General features: G+C 38.9%; 1 protein-coding gene across 1 annotated transcript in view; it reads left to right on the forward strand.

The window, feature by feature from the left end:
- The window catches only part of LOC138624128 (gamma-aminobutyric acid receptor subunit gamma-3), a 53,417-nt gene extending 46,979 nt beyond the window's left edge, over positions 1-6,438 (forward strand). Inside the window, exon 9 of the mRNA XM_069704075.1 lies at positions 824-6,438. Within this exon, the coding sequence (XP_069560176.1) occupies positions 824-1,105 (282 nt within the window). The 3' untranslated portion in view covers positions 1,106-6,438. The remainder of the gene's footprint in view (positions 1-823) is intronic.
- The last annotated feature ends 11,125 nt before the right edge of the window (positions 6,439-17,563 follow it).

Raw genomic sequence — 17,563 nt, forward strand, 5'->3', positions numbered from 1 at the left:
AAATTTGCCAATCTGCAACATTTTGTTCCAAACTGTTAGTTTTCACCAAAGCAACAACAGTTGTAGTACAACAGTTGTAGTAGTGATGAAATGGTGAAAAAAAAAAAAACAAGAATGTAGAGAATTTGGATGCACCAATGGGTGCTTCAATGTAATCACCAGAGAGTTTTTGCAATTTTATGCCGTGATCTTAAGACAGGAGATCTCCCCCGTTCTATCAATTTCTCTTGCTAAGACGGGCCACTTCACGCTGCAGCAACTGTTCACTGCAACACTTTAAAACAGTTTTGCCTTGCTGTGAACCTTTAGTCTGAACAGGACTTTTTAATCATCACTCTCACATTAACAAGGTTATCATGCTGACCATGTTACCACCTGAGTTTAGCGTGTTAACATTTTCTAACTAGCTTTAAACCAAAAGTGATACAAACACAACGCAGTCAACACAAGCAATTCGTGCTGATAATGTAAAGATAAAAAAAAAACGATAGAACAGTGTTTTAATTTAAGGCTTTCTGAGCCCTCGCCATGTTGGGGACCAAGTAATCTAATTGTAAAACCTCCCTCACTATGTCCACTGTCCACATGTCTTATAGGATGCTTAGAGTGTGTCTAGACTGACCTTCCCTAAGGACACAAAAGAACAGATGATTACTAAAGTAATGAACTGGATGTAAAGATGTAATTTTCTAAATCGGTGTACTATGAACATAAATAGTTGCAAATGGGACGATAGATACATTACTTTCAAACTTCCTGGATGACGAAGAGCTGCTCCAAAGGTTCTGTGTGTCAGTGTGGGACTGCCTGTTTGTATTTTCAGAACTTCTCGGTCCTGGACGTGAGGCCTCCTCCGCACACCGTCATCGCTCTAAACAACTCCATGTACTGGCAGGACTTCGAAGACGCATGTGTCTATGAGTGTCTGGATGGAAAAGACTGCCAGAGCTTCTTCTGTTGCTTTGAGGAGTGTAAAGAAGGTGAATGGAGAAAAGGACGCGTCCACTTAGATCTACTTGAACTGGACACATACTCGCGTGTCTTTTTTCCCACCTCCTTCCTGCTGTTCAACGTCGTCTACTGGGTAGGCTATCTCTACCTTTAGCACAATGCGGGTGCCTGTTGGGTTTCAAAAGGAAGACAGCACAGGTGAAAAGAGCAAATTCACTATTGATAAAAGGAACACCAAATAAACTCTTTCCTGTGGTACCTGAAGCAGTTACCTGGAGATGAAAACACGGTCTGGAGGACGATGTGTTTCGCAAGCCTGTGCCTGGCAGAGATTACTGCCTCGGTGACTTCAGGTATGAGAATACAACACAATACCGATTCCCTTCATATGCTGTACACTGCTGTGCAAGTCAGGATGGACTATGCACTCATGGTGATTTGAAGACAAAGAAAGGAAATGTGCTTGCACTGCTACCCCAGACTTCTCAGTCAGGAGGAAGGCGTGTGGCGTAAGGAATGTTATTATCCAGCCATCAGTCAAATCCAGTTGATGAAAATCGAAGGACATTCAAAACATTCATAGTGCCTTCCTCTGGAGGGGTAGTTACTATCTGCTATAATAATCAGGGAATAAAGATTTATTAAGGAATAAAAAAACAACACCTAGTAGAGCCTGGCTTTGACTGATAATGGCTGCTCCCGTTCAAAATTTTTAAGTTACTAAAGTTTTTAAAACAGCCATTTGTAGAAACAACTACATGAAGAATCATTATTGTGCTTTATCATGACTTTCAGCCATGAGGCAGGAATCATCCCTCTGTCTTGCAACACTTGGTACCCATGTGGGGTAATGAATGAACTGGTTCCCTGGGAAGAGGATGGTTCAAATTAACCACAGCTGAGATGATAGTTTGTGTGTTATTTGCATATTTTTTTGTCAGTAATTTTTACGTTTTTTGTTTTGTTTTGTTTTATTTATGTGTGTGTTCATACAGGGACAAATCTTTCTTTGGGTTATTTCTTCTTAGTGGACACCTATGAAGTTATTATGGTGAAGTTCCTTGATGAGCTGACTTTTAAAGGAATAGTTGACTGATATTTGGGGAAATACACTTATTAGCTTTTTTGCTGAGAGTTAAATGAGAAGACTGATACCTCATACGTCTGTTTGCTCAATATGAAGTCAGAACCACTTGCTCGTTAGCTTAGCTTACCATAAACACCAGAAGCAGTGGCTAACAGCTCGCCAAGCTGGCTCGAACATGAACTACTCGGACTTGTTACAAATCACATGTATTACCTGAACTTTCACTAGCCGTTTGCCCCTGTTTCCACGCTTCATGCTAATCTAAGATAACTGGCAGCTGGCTTTAGCTTAATATTTAGCACACAAACCAGAGTAGTATCGGTGTTTTTCATTTAACTCTGGGAAAGAAAGCAACTAAGTGTATTTCACAAAATGTCCAACTGTTCATTTAAAAGAAACCTTCGCAGTGAGTGGTTTGTTGATTGATATGAGTCATATGAACGTGCATTTTTCTTAAAATCGGCATTAAGCTGTGGAGGCTTAAAGGGTTATAAATCCTGGTTTAAATATAATTGCAGCCAGCAGACACAGCAGAGCCGTTTGTTATGTCTACCAGCTGCATTGACACAGATTGGAACCTTGGAGATGAAACACCCAGGGAGCAAAAGCAGCCACATTTTATAATTCAAGTGTTAGTTTTCTAGAAGTTGCACATATCACACTGTGTACTGGCATTGAACAGCGTCTATTTCTTGCCAGAGCTCTACTCACTAAAAACCTAGTTGTCAGATCTTAAAAATCCCAAATTAAATGTAAAGGGTGTCATTTGTACATTACCGTAGCCACAAATATAATAATCCCACTTTTTAGGATCACTCATCTTTGTTTGGCCGTTGACTTTTGTTTGCATGCAATAGACAACTGACCATTCACCTGACAAGGTGTTGATACGTCCGGAGATAGAATTATAGTTTTAATATGGACTGTTTGTATCATAATTTGATTTCCCTTTTGTTTAGAGATGGCATTAGCAACCGTTGAATTGCCTTAGTGTAGCCCACCCAGAGCGGAGATGAACACCAGAAATACATATTTACCTCTGAAAATAACTTCAGCAAAGGCTACTTCTTTGCCTCGGGCAGAAAGTTGAACTTTTTGTATCCTTCTTCTCAGTTGTTTTCTTTTTGCTATGTATGTGCCAAATAATTTCACATATGTGCCCTGTCATTTGTTTTCAGGCAAGTCTGACAACTACCATACGTTTGTTGCAGTATGTTAATAGATTTTGATGCTGCACATACGGTATAGTATGGTGAGTGTGTGTAGACACCAGATGTTGGAAAAATAAAGATGTACAGTATATATGACAATGACATTTGAATTGTGGAGTATTTAACGAGTAAACGAGGGTTGAGGCTGAGTCCACATTAGGCAATATGCAGCTGATGCGAAAGCAAACAATCATTGTTTCCAACAGGAAAACAGTCAACTTTGCCATCACTGGTGTGAAGGGGCCGCCTGCTGCTGCCTATAGACAAATATGAGGCTGAATGAAAACGAGTGCAGCCACATGTTCATGTGCCCGCTCATTTCCTCATCTCCTCAACAAACACCAAGTACTGACAGCAGCTCTTCTGACTGTTTTGTTTCTTTTTTTTTTTGCATTTATATTCATAAATACACTTTATAATAACCACACAAGTTAAACTGCCACGTGGCTTTTTCTTGGCCACAATGTGAATTCAAGACTATACTTTTATTGCACACTTATGTTTGTATTTCAGTGCTTGTTGACTCATTAGTCTGTACTACCCAGATGTTACAGTGTTCTGACTCCCTTCTGCTGACAAATGAAGGGTGATGCAATAAAGTTTTCTGAGTGGTGCTATACTTTACAATAACTTCTGCATTACAGATATATACAGACTATATACAATATTTATTAATGCTGTATATGTCTCATTGCTAATTGTTTGGGGGCCTTTTTGCTTGTATGTAACAACTGACTGAAAGAAGGCGGGCAGATGACGGGGAGCTCAGGCTGGTTCACCTTCACTAGCTGAGTCATCAGGATGCATCCAAGTCTGTATTCTGCCAAATGAGCCCTGACTGTTCATATATCAAACTGACTGTCACTAAACTTACCTCACTCTGTATTATCAGGCAATAATGTCTAAAACACACAGCAGTGACAGGCAAAAGGAAGTTACATCATTAAACTCAATGAGACTAAGTAAAGGTCAACAGTTATTGTGAGCATGGCTCTGGATGGTCTTTGGAAGTTAGAAGTTTATTATCAAATTTTCTATAAGATCCTATTCATACTACTTTACATAGGTTCATGTCACATGGCATAAGGACAGAGATCATATCCGAACTGTATATAAAGATGGACGACATGTCACCAAGTGAAGCCAAAATATTGATAGGTCATCTTGTTTTGTTGTGTGGGTGTGTTGTGCCCGCACCTCATGATGCTTGCTAGTTAATTGGGCCGCTATAATTTAAGAAAGTTAACGATAAAATCCTGCTATTTTTAACATTTATTCTGCACTACTTATCCAAAGCGTCATTGTCCAATTTCAGTCACAACATGTTCCTGAAATTGTTTCACAGTAAAAGCCCCGTTCAGAATTGCAGGGTTTCTGCCTACTAAAAACCTTCAGGACTTTTATTTGGAAATGGATAAAGGAAGTTTTGTTTGTATTTAAGCACAATACAGTTACGCAAAGAGGGCAAACGGTAGCGGATCAAAACAAAGCTTTGAGTTGAATAAATCAATATGCCTTAAATGTCCATATGACAACTTTGAATAATCCGTTTGTTTTTATTGGCCCCCTTGCATAACATGCTTTAGAGATAATTGTATCTTCAAGCACTTAAAAAAGTTTAAATAAACCAAGTGAACTGATTTTATTTCTTCACTAGTGTGTCACAGTGGCGTTCCAGTGTGCTCACGCAGCACTAAACTTATGTTCATATGACATAAACCATATTTGAGAAAAACGTAATTTTGTTGTACTTTGATTTTTTTGGTTTGGCTCATGTTCCAACTTGGAGGGGGAGGGGTGTATTAACTATACTGCAACCAGCCACCAGGGGGCGATCAAAATATTTTGGCTTCACTTCCACAGAGCTGTCATGTCGTCCATAGCTGAAATGTTGTCTAACTTTTCACACACAGGATTTACTTAGAATATTCAAGGTTTCCATTATGTACAAAGTTAAAATTTTATTGAACATAACAAAAAAATAGAAAAAATTTAGTCAATGTGCCTCTTTAATTGAAACAACTTATTTTCCATCAGCTATTCCCACTGCTCCTGTGTGTCATTTAAAGTTTAAAAAGCCTAATTTCCACCTTCCCTGTCATATTTTCAGCCAATTTTTCTTCACATTTCTCCAAGTGGACCGCCCACATTTTTCAATGTTATCTTTCTAGACACTGGGAAAGCAAAGGGGGTAAACACAGGGAGGGATTCAGGCTGGGATTTGATTTCAGGCCAGTGTGTGGCTCCACACTGGACCAGCGAACCAGCTCTGGGCACCGTGTCATCTATGCTGAGGATGAGCAGTACTTATGCAGATGGGGGACATCTAAGGGTAACATGAAACTTCTGTCGCTAATGTGTCATGTAAAACTATTTCAAAGAAAGCTGTGTATTTATGATTTGGTACCTTTTTGTTGCCTAAACAGACAGAATTTTCACAGTATTATTTCAGTTTTGGTGAATTGAAGAACAATAAATTCAGTGCAAACACTGCACTGACTCTGAGACACATTCAGTGAGTATTGTTGTGATGAATAAGCCAAAGACATTTCAGTTTGAGTTTATTCTCTGATAGCTGAATTTATGTTCGAAGGGTTTTTAAAAGAGTTCATGTATGTATTCAGTGCAGTACTGTGAAGTGTCATTTGAATGGAAACAATGAGCATAATGGAAATAATTTGCCTAAAAGGTGGTTTGTGTCATTTGCCAGTTCATCCACTGTTGTATTATTTGTGGCAGAGGAGATGCTGCATGTGCTGAGGAGGTTTTTAACAGGCATCTCTGACACTGTACATAAAGTGTCTTTGTGCCATAAACTTTCATTCTTTTGCTATCTGGGGTGACTTTCAACAGTGGTGAGTCATATTTTTGTTGACATGTATTCTCTCCAATCAAACTTACTGTATGCACAATACTCAACCTGTGCACCTTTTCATGCTTTATGTTTTCATATTTGTGGCTCCAGTGTGACAAACAGTAGAAATATCATTAGTCAATGATACAGTCAAATGCAAATGTTGAGATTGTACTCCTCAACAGTGTGGTGTCCTGTGAGTGGGGTTGTTTTGTTGATATTGCTCCTTTGGCTACAGCATCTACAATTCATTTCCAATGCTCATGCTACTTTCATACTTCTGGTTCTTTTTACATCTGAAAAGTGCATTACTGCTGAGGACCAGAAAATATAAAATAAAGTCTTTTTCATAAATGTACATCAGTGTAGTCAATTCAAATCTGCACTTTAAACATCTTGAAATGCTTTTCATTTGAAACTATGAATCTTTTTCCACAGTTGCACCTCAGCAAACCAATTACAGTATTTGACATTTCAGTCCCCCTGTAAGACAAACCATTTGTCCAAGTCTCCACATTTAATTGTACATGTCTGAAATCCAATAAGACCAAAAACACCTATAAATAAATGATGGAATCGTGTTTGCCCTTTCACCGAAGGGGCAAAATATGAGTCTCCGCATTGTACTTGATAATTGCACAAAACATCACCGAAATGATTTACACACAATTTAATATTAAAAGGTCAGTTCAACAGATACAATGCAACACATTGAAGTTTTAATGACAGTCTGTTGAGTATATTAGAGGTGGTAACGGGTTACTTGTGCTTTTTCTAATGTGGATAAGATAAAACTTTAAATCTGCATTAGTTGATCCACTAACAAGTTGTTTTTTTTTAATTTATTTTTTGTTTTTGTTTTTGTTTGGCTGTTTTTGCTTGTTTGATTTGATTTTTCATTTGATTTAGATTTTAGATTTGTAATGATTATTCATTAACTATTTAATCCATCAGCTTCAGTACTTCTGTCGTTAGTGCTCATTAGCAAATGTTAGCATGCTGATGTTCAAAACTGAGATGGTGAACATTGTAAACATTGTGTGTTTTACCTTTAATTGCATTACTTTCAATGGTCACTATGAACATTGTTAGCATACTTGTTAGCATTTAGCTCAAAGGAAACTATTGTGCCAAAGCCCAGCCTTTTGTTTTCTTAGGAAGTTTATAAGGGAAAACTTTTCAGGAAACTTTTGCCCATTAAGAAGACACTGAATAATATTAGCACCAAGTCATATTTCTGGCCATATGGTGAAACAAAAAGCATACAGTGGAGGAAATAATTATTTGATCCCTTGCCAAATTTGTAAGTTTGCCCACTGACAAAGAAATGAACAATCTGTAATTGTAATGGTAATTTTAACAGTGAGAGACAGAACATCAAAAAAATAAATCCAGAAAATCACATCATATGGTTACAAATTGATTTGCATTTGATTATGGAAAATAAGTATTTGATCCTCCAGCAAAACATGACTCAGTACTTGGTGGAGAAACCGTTGGCAAGCACAGAGGTCAGACGTTTCTTGTAGTTGGTCACCAGGTTTGCAAACATCTCAGGAAGGATTTTGGTCGACTCCTCTCTGCAGATCCTCTCCAAATCCTTAAGGTTTCAAGGCTGTCGCTTGGCAACTCGAAGCTTTAGCTCCCTCCACAAATTTCTATGGGATTAAGGTCCGGAGACTGGCTAGGCCATGACCTTAATGTGCTTCTTCTAGAGCCGCTCCTTTGTTGCCTCGGCCGTATGTTTTGGGTCAATGTCGTGCTGGAAGACCATCCATGACCCATTTTCAGTGTCCTGTCTGAGGGAAGGAGGTTGTCGCCCAAGATTTCACGTCATCCTCCACTCGTTGCGGTGAAGTCGTCCTGTCCCCTTAGCAGAGAAACACCCCCAAAGCATAATGTTTCCACCTCCATGCTTGACAGTGGGGATGGTGTTCTTGGGGTTATAGTCAGCATTTCTCTTCCTCCAAACACGGAGAGTCGAGTTGATGCCAAAGAGCTTGATTTTGGTCTCATCTGACCACATCATCTTCTCCCAAGCCCTCTCTGAATCATTCAGGTGTTCATTAGCAAACTTCAGACGGGCCTGTACATGTGCCTTCTTGAGCAAGGGGACCTTGCGGGCACTGCAGGACTTTAATCCATTACGGCGTAGTGTGTTACCGATGGTTTTCTTGGTGACTGTGGTCCAAGCTGCCTTGAAATCATTAACAAGTTCTTCCCATGTAGTTCTGGGCTGATCCCTCACCTTTCTCATGACCATCAATACCCCATGAGGCAAGATCTTGCGTGGAGCCCCAGACTTAGGGCGATCGATGGTCATTTTGTGTTTCTCCCATTTCTGAATAATCGCACCAACAGTTGTCTCCTTCTCACCAAGCTGCTTGCCGATGGTCTTGTAGCTCATTCCAGCCTTGTGCAGGTCTACAATCTTGTCCTCGACGTCCCTAGACAGCTCTTTGGTCTCCATGGTGGAGAGGTTGGAATCTGATTGATTGATTCTGTGGACAGGTATCTTTTATACAGATGATGAGTTGAGACAGGTGTCTTATATACAGTAATGAGTTGAGATTCGGAGTACTTTCTTAAAGCAAAAGGACTAATCTAACCGATCTGTGGGAGCCAGAATTCTTTCTGGTTGGTAGAGGATCAAATATTTATTCCCCACAATCAAATGCAAATCAATTTATAACTTTTATATAATGTGATTTTCTGGATTTTTTTTTTTTCTTTGATATTCTGTCTCTCACTGTGAAAATAAACCTACCATTACAATTATAGACCGTTCATTTCTTCGTCAGTGGGCAAACTTACAAAATCGGCAGGGGATCAAATAATGATTTCCTCCACTGTAGGCGATCTACAGTTGACTCAGATCGTGCAGCAACTTATGACAGCGACACTTCCTCCTGTTCATAATTGAAGACTGCAGATGTAATGCTATGTAATCCCGTTAAATCATAACCTCAAACCTACGCTCATGTTACTGGCTGAAAAGGAAGGAGACAACCAATTGGCTACAGATAAATTACCTGTTGAAAAAATACATTGTTGAATCGAGTCACGACAGGGAAGTCTCAAAAACGGAAGTTCACAAATGACAAGCAGTTGTATCTGCAGGCTCAACAGTTTGTATATTAATTTAACAACATCCTAACATGTTTTTGATAGGAAAATCATATACTTTTAAATACATACAGTATATTTGTGGATTTCTATTACAAATATTGTAAACAAGAAATATTTGTAGTGCAACAGAAAAACATTTGGGAACCTATTTTTTGATGTTTTTTTTCTTTTTTTAATTAAACATTTTTGTGTGCATTCAAAAACTTTTCTGTGGCGGTAGTCATTTGTAAATCGCGAAATACATTTGTGAATGAATTAATTAATCCTGAGACTAATCTGACTCCATCTAGAGTTTGTAACACAATCAATCATTAGAACTGATAATTAAACAGGTAGAGCGTCATGCAGATTCAAGCCGTAGAGCTCCAGTGAGTCACCTAACATTTTCTTTTGAAAAAACAAATGGGACTTTTATATCTGGAGCCAATGGTGCCAAAATAGACTCCTCCCACCTCACAACTTTCAAAGTTGAATCAGCTATGAGATGTCAAAACACTCCATAGACCTGAGGGGAACCGCATATTGTCTTAGTTATTGCAGGCAATGCCTTTAACATTAAATCTAATTATTCAAGCCATTATTTGCATGAAATTATGAATAACAAAAATATAGTCTGTGATTTTCACTTTTTCAATTGTATGAATTAAGTGCCATTCAAATACTGTCTGGTTCCTACCAGTACCTAAATGTAGTTACAGTGGAAGAAAACAAAACTATGTGGAACACGGGAGGAACAACAGGGTATTTTTGAGAACAGCAGAAATAATTTACACCTTTGTAAAAACAGGGTACCAACATGACAAAACAGGTTTGAGAAAAAATGCTGCTAACCACCTTGCTCTAATTACAAATTTAACCAAATTACAGGTTAGGGCAGCTGTAAGTGTACATCACAGACAACAGTAAATCGGGCAAAAAGGATGAAAACAGAGATCAGGTGCGCTGCAAAGACGATCCCCTCCGAGGCATCATCATCTTGGTTGGATTTGACATGTTGTTAGCCTGCTGTTAGTCAGCAGTTAGCTTTTTTTTCTGTAACTGATGATTGAAAAATTCAATTGGATGGACCTCGTAGTAATTTTAAGAACAGGGAAACAGCTTTGATACAGTGCCTTAACAAGACTCCAGGACCAAAAGACGAAGACCTTGTCACTGATTTTGTTTTTTAGTGGTTCAAATTTCCAGCAAATCGGTAAACAATGAAATTATGTCAACCCAAATTATGTGGAGTTGAGAAGCTAACTTTTGGGACCTCCGGGGATTGACAGCATCTCGGTTGTTTTTGTCCTGTTAATCCCGACTTGTCGATGAATTTGTTGGTGTATTCACTGTCTGAACAACATCCTTGTGCTTCATCCAATATTATGCTTTTGAAAGGGAGTTTATTTTGGAGTCACTCTAGTGGCCCTCAGCGGTATTGCACTTCACGGCACTTCTGCAACGGCTTTACTTTTCAGGCCCAGACACGACCCCCATTTTGATATAATGTCTATGCTTTATACAGATTTTGCTTTCTATAGTGTCATGTATCTTCCACATCTGATCAAAAACTGTCATGTCCAATACATGAATGCCAAACACGATAAATGTTTTGGAGGGTTTCACACAACTGACTCAGTCTGCTGTAATAGAAGACTCAATGTTGTTGAGTACTGTTAAGTTGAACAAGCAGAAAAACGGGCAGAGCAGGGTGGAAGGTCACAGAGGGCTGAGCTCTTCGCAGAGTTCAATGCTGCACAGGAAGTTTATGCAGAAGAGGTCAGAGACGTCACAAAGTAGCCACAACGATGACACCGAGCCCGCTGCAGAAGTGAAGGTTGCAGCTGAGGTTTTAGTAGAGGAAAAACTATTTTTAAAAGTCACCTTCTTGGTTGTAGATGAATGTTGGGTTGGAAATGAACAGACAAAGTCATAGAACAGACATAGACAGTGTGATTTTCACTTTTCACGATATATCATCTAAATTTGATAACTTTTTTTGAAAACTGGTCTGTTTGTCAGAAACTGCTCCATGTTTGCGATATATAAACACTGTGCACTGAGCTGTGAACAATAAAACAACTAGCTGGAAAGACAAAAAAATGTATGAGATCTATTGAGAGCAGAGTGAAAATAATATCAAAAGGAAATAAGTAAGAAAGAACAATCGTAATAACCTGTATATAGGACAACACTGATTACAAGACACAAAAAAATGAAAGGATTAGAAATACTTTGACACTCATCCTGTCAAGTCTGTCCACACTCAAGTTTGCATGTATTAACCCAGCAGCACCTGGAGGGCCAAAGGTCGCTGTGACCTCAGAGAACACATTTGTGGCCATAACTCAGAGCTCCCCGGTGTGTTTCTGTGGTCAAGACTGTGGAAGACGCTATGAACTTGTTTTCAGACGTGATAATATATTTCCTCTGTGGCAACAAAATGTAAGCCGTTGAGAAATATCTGACACTTACTAGCCAAGCAACATTAATGCTACTAACCCATAATGCAACAAATGTCATCTAGTCCTGGAATATAACATGACCACAACTGATTCAAACCAAATGTCCTGAAAGAAATATTGTCTTATAATCGGAGCAGTACGGTAGTTTGTTTGACGTGTTGAAAATGTCGGCAAGCAGTTCTGATGGAGTTAATTCATACGTTAATTCATATATGCTATATATTTATAGTATCACAAACAAATGCTCATATATTTGCGAGTAATTTATATTTACATTTCAATGTGTATTTTGATCCTCTATCAGATTAATACGAGTATTTAACAAATAGTGATCTGTCTTTAGCCTGTCTCTCAGACTCAGTAGGCACCTTAGAACAGGACAAAAATTATGACAACTATCTCATCAAAATGGGATTATTTTCAGATGGACCGCCAGAAAACTAATAAGAAAAAGGGACTTGAGCAAATGACACCAAAATGACTCGTGGAAAAAATGTATTGACTTCGTATTTCACGAGAGAAGTTGAATGAGTCTATGGAACCATGGCCTTTTTGGAGCCAATCCTTAGTGGTCCTCAGTGGTATTGTAATTTAAAGCACATCCGCATCGGCCTAATTTTTCAGACCCTAATGCAACATCCACTTTTATATACAGTCTATGATGCCAACCCATCTCAAAATCATTGTACTGTATGTGCAACTTCCCGACACCACAGCCTGAGAGCAAGCAAGGGAATACAATAATAATTTACTTCAGCTGTGGAAGGGTGATTTAAAAAAAAGTCTGACTTGAGGTAAACACATCTAACATTTGACATCTGTCGGAACCAAAAGACAAGCTTGAATTTTTTTTTAGCATTTTGATATTTTTTGTGTATCCAATCATGTTAATTTGGAAAGTTTCAGTTCAGATATTTCAGACATTTTATCACAGATTTTTTTTAATTTTTTAGTATTATAGATATTATATAAGCTTTTTTTTTCAGTTCGTCTTCTTTTGATATTTGATTTACATTTATTTAATCACTCTAACTTCACTGCTGCTCGTATCTGCAATGATTAAATGAAGTGCGTAATCCTGCTCGGTAAACTCTAGTGATATTCATGTTTGACAGTCAAAGGTTTGATTTAAAGGTTACTATGACACAGCTGATGTGATTTGGTCTCTCAGCAGTAGGAAAGCATTTTTAATAAATTTCCAGCGACCCTCACAGTTTAAACATCCTTACAGCGAGCATTCGGGACGGAGGCAGCTGTGTCATTAACTAGAGTGACTGCACAGAGTATCCTCAGATGCAGCCAGCAGGAAGCAGGTGTAGAGGAGGAGAGGCTGTATGATGGAGACAGTTAGCTGCTGGAATAAACCTTATCTCGCCTTACATTGTTTCTCACAGTCTAATCACACCACGTTAGACTGAGAGATGCAAGTACAACTGTAAATCCCTTTTTTTTTTGCCAAGCTGTACAACATAGAGCTCAGATCCCTGTGTAGAGGCCAGACAGCCCCACTGAGATGTCAGGTCCACAGGACACATATCTGCTCACAGAGTCCTCTAAAATTAGCTTCACTGCTGACTAACATCCCAGGAAATGCTCTTATTCTGTTTTTTGTTGTTGAGAGTTGAAAAGGATCATGTGTCATGTCAAAATGTGTTCAAAAAGGGTTTAAAACAGCAAGAACTCATTTTGTGCTGAAATAGGTTAAAATACTGAGAAAATGTTATTTATTCATTGTTTATTTCATACATTTTTGTTAAAAGTTAATTAGCTATTACATTACCAATCATCTGCTAAGTAGCCTGATCAGCTATCCTGAGATCGATTGCTTTTGTCTTTGCCTGCACAGCCGGGGAATTCGCGGTGTAAATGCGTTCATTGAGTGTCTACAACCAGGCGGCTGAACCCTGAGGCAGCTAAAGAGCGGGATTGAAGGTAAATCACGCATGTCGTTAGTGACGCACATAATGAAATATCTTGTTAGAGAAGAGGTATCAGAACTGGAAGATGACGGTATGTCAGAATTGTTACTCCTGAAAGATAAAATCACAGACCGGACCAGATTCTGGAACAGCACAGGCTGAGGAAATTGTGTTAACTGCAGAGACAAAGAAAAATAGACGAACGAAGGACTACAGAACAGCATAACAATCTGCGAGTGGATCAGCTCACCACTAACTCTCCTGGTCCTGAGACGCAGCACCAGCTCCAACCTACCATCAGTCCTCATGTCAGTGTGCAGCCGAGTCCATGTTGGCGCAAAGATTTCAAAATCTCAGGCCAAATTGGCAAACCAGGTCAGAAGGCAAAACTGACATTTTCCAGCCTTGCTCATCAGATTAAAAATGGACTGAACAGAGGTTATCCTGAAATGGAGATAGTAGATGCTGTAATTAGGGCTATCTCCCGAGGCTCACAGTTACGCAGCTATTTAGAAGGAAAACCCCACTTGACGCTCCCCACACTTGGGCACATCCTGGGCTTCGGAGTTTAGGACAGGGGTAGCCTCAATGAAAGGCCTCAGTGCAGAGATAGCTCATATCAAGTTTACAGTACCTGCCATATTTAAACACATTTATATCTTTAGTTTGGGAATAGATTTAACCTGCTGTTCTGCCACATTACTAATTAAATATTCTAGCAATCAGTCACTCACTGCACATGTCTATTTCTTTGTTCCCAGGGAGAACAAAAAGGAAAAACCCAGTGTCCCAGCCGTGCAAATGGTTCCCAGGACCTACACTGAAACAATAACTATTTAATAAATACTTGTTTGTTCTCTATTTGGCAATTCTAAGCAAACAATGTTAAACTACATCATCTCAAAATGCTGTCTGCATAATTGGTAACAGCTGCGTCGTTACATAGGCTAAGTCTGCAAGGGGACCTCATGTGATGCACTGAGCCCCTTTACTCTCTCTTTCAATCTCTATGCACTCATGTGCCTCTCTTAGCTGCATGCCTTTTCTCTCACATAGTTTTTGCTTATTGTTTGTTGCTTCTCCATTCAGCTCCCCTTGCTCACAGTTTTTGTGGTCTTTGATTATTGCCCTCACCAACAGTTCATGTATGTATGTCTTTGTCTATGTCATGTCTATGCTGTCCTTTTCTCTCTCTGCTCTCCTCTCACCCCAACCGGTCGAGGCAGATGGCCGCCCACCCCTGAGCCTGGTTCTGTCGGAGGTTTCTTCTTGTTAAAAGGGAGTTTTTCCTTCCCTCTGTCGGAGGTTTTTCTCCCTTAGGTTAGGTGGGAATTGTTGAATTGTTGGGTTCCTCTGTATAATGTTGTAAAGCTCTTTTCTAAGGACTTTACTGTGTTTAGTGCCATGAAATAACTTGTGTTGTAATTTGGCGCGATTTTGATTTTGGCAGACACAAACATTTTCTAGATTTTCTCATTTAACTGTTAGCGTGAAAGCTAATGAGCATTTCGCAACAATTGCTTTAAACCCTTTAAATATGACTAACAGAAGTCACAACAAAACAGTTATTTTAAGCCAACATATCAGTTTAAGAGACATTACATTTTCTTAATGAAAATGATCTTAGCATGGGCTTATCAGAAGTCAACCTCACTGCAGCGTTCTCTATTGGTGGCATGTCTGTACATGTATCTCCATCAAAGTATCTAAATGACCAGTTACAACAAAGTTTGGCCAAAACAGTGGATGAAAGTTGAACCCTACACGGCTCGTGACTTCAACACTGACACCCGGTTCATAATGCACACAATGCCCAGATAAGAAATCCAATTAAGTCGATGCTGCGCCATCTTATTTCCCATTTCTGCAATCATCTCATACATGTCTATAAACAATAAGCCATTGAGAGTGTAATACATTTTTCTCATAGATATGCAAATGCTCCATTATTAGGGGATGGAACGGTAACAGGGCGAGTGACTTTTGATCAGCTGTGATCACAACTGGGGTTCAACCAGGAAGAGACACTGCAGCTTTACTCCATGAAACCTCTTGTCTGTTGGTTTGAAAAGAAAACAATAAGCCTTTGATGATTCCTGTTTGAACGGTGTGTGCTGTGGCAGATAATTATCACAAGTAACTTCAGCAAAGTGGAGAGTGGAGCCCTGTTCAGTCTGAATCAAGGTAGTGAAGCCTCTTACCTTTGAGGCCTTATGGCCTTTACACACCAGCGGCATGACGGATCAGCAGCACAAAAATAAAAACTATTCAGATCAGCAGCAATGTGAATGTGACCCAGTTGTTCAAAAACTGGTTTGAAAAGACAAAAAAAAATATATTTTGGTTCATTAGCCAAATCTGCTGTGATACTGTTACTTGCTTACAACGAACTCTACTACATTTTAAAGTAAACTACATTAATCACTATTCTGTTTGCCAAATGTTTTGCCGATTCCACTCCATATGTTGTCCTTAAAATAATTAGGGCCCGAGCACCAAATGCGACCAAAATTGTCGCAGACAATCTTTGGATAGTAGATATACGTGTTTTCAAGGGGATCTACAGTGATATTAAATATCTTCCTGTAATGTGTAGTGTATGCAAAACTTTGCAATTTCTCCAAACGTTTCAACTTCACTAAAAGTTGAATCACCATCAACAGGCCAAGGTGGAATTTGAACCATTAATAGCAACCTTGGTGAAGTAGAATCTTTTACCTGTTGAGTTAACCAGAATGTTGGTTGGGTCACTGGAAGCTCTGAGTGAACTCCATGAAACACTTTCTCCTGCCATGACTTGTTCTCTGGCAACGAAGATAGTCCAGTGTTCTACGACGCTGCTTCAGAGCTGGAAATGACCTCATGAAGACATGGGTTTGAGCCCCACTTCAGGTATTACACCTGGTTCACAGAGGGGAGTCCCCTTAATAAGCCACACGGTTCACGGAGAGCAACTCCCTCTAAGGGTAAGCTGCATGGTTCACGGAGGGTGAGTAATTCTACGTGTAAGCCACACAGGTTCGGGTTTGTACATAAAGTCGTACTAATACCAAACCAAAGGAATTCCTTGGATAATAAAGGGCTTTTGCACCTTTGGTGCTTGGGCCCTAATAAAAATCCACCAGCAGAGACTTTTTTTTGTCATATTTCGGTCAACGTGCTATAGTATGACACAGTGGTGCACTGGTTAGAGAAGTTGCCTCACAGTGAGAAATAACTTGAGGCATGCATGTCAGTTCAGAAAAAGGTCATACTCCAAAAAACAATTAAAAAAAAAAAAGTCATCCAAAATATCCAAAGTATGTTGTCCAAAAGTTTTTTTTTCATATTTCGGACAACATGCTATAGTATGACTTTGTATTGTCGTCCAAAATATGAAATAATGATCATATTTCATATAATATATATATCATATAATAGTCTTCAAAAGGACAAAAGAAAGTCATGCTATATTATGACTATAGTATGACTTTTTTTTCACGTTTTGGATGACAAGCTATAGTATCACTATAAAGAAAGTCACAGTATCCCAGGCACAGTGGTGCAGTGGTTAATGCTGGTGCCTCTCAGTCAGAAGAACCAAAAAAGTTTATGTTGTCTAAAGTATTAAAAAAAAAAAAAAAAACCTGATACAATAACATGTAATTGAAAACTGGAAAAAAAAGAATTTACAGTTTCCAACTTCCAAAATTTCCAAATTTCCAACAATTTCAGATTTATGACTTTTTTTCATATTTTGGACAACATGCTACAGTGTGACTTTTTTGTCGTCTCCCAGTCTAAAGGTCCGGGGTTCGATTCCCGCCTGGGACTATCTATATGGAATTTGCATGTTCCTGTATAAGTAATAACCTAAAAGTAAAATATATTGTCCAAAATATGGACGACTAACTTATGCATAATGTAAAACAATTGTCATGCATGTAGTGGTAAATGTGACAAAGTCACACTACAAGCGAGAACATGCA

The sequence above is a fragment of the Brachyistius frenatus genome, unplaced genomic scaffold (genome assembly GCF_029030835.1).
Source record: "Brachyistius frenatus isolate BFR_SWC_R1_liver_20210118 unplaced genomic scaffold, ASM2903083v1 Contig_49, whole genome shotgun sequence".
NCBI classification, from domain to species: Eukaryota; Metazoa; Chordata; class Actinopteri; family Embiotocidae; genus Brachyistius; species Brachyistius frenatus.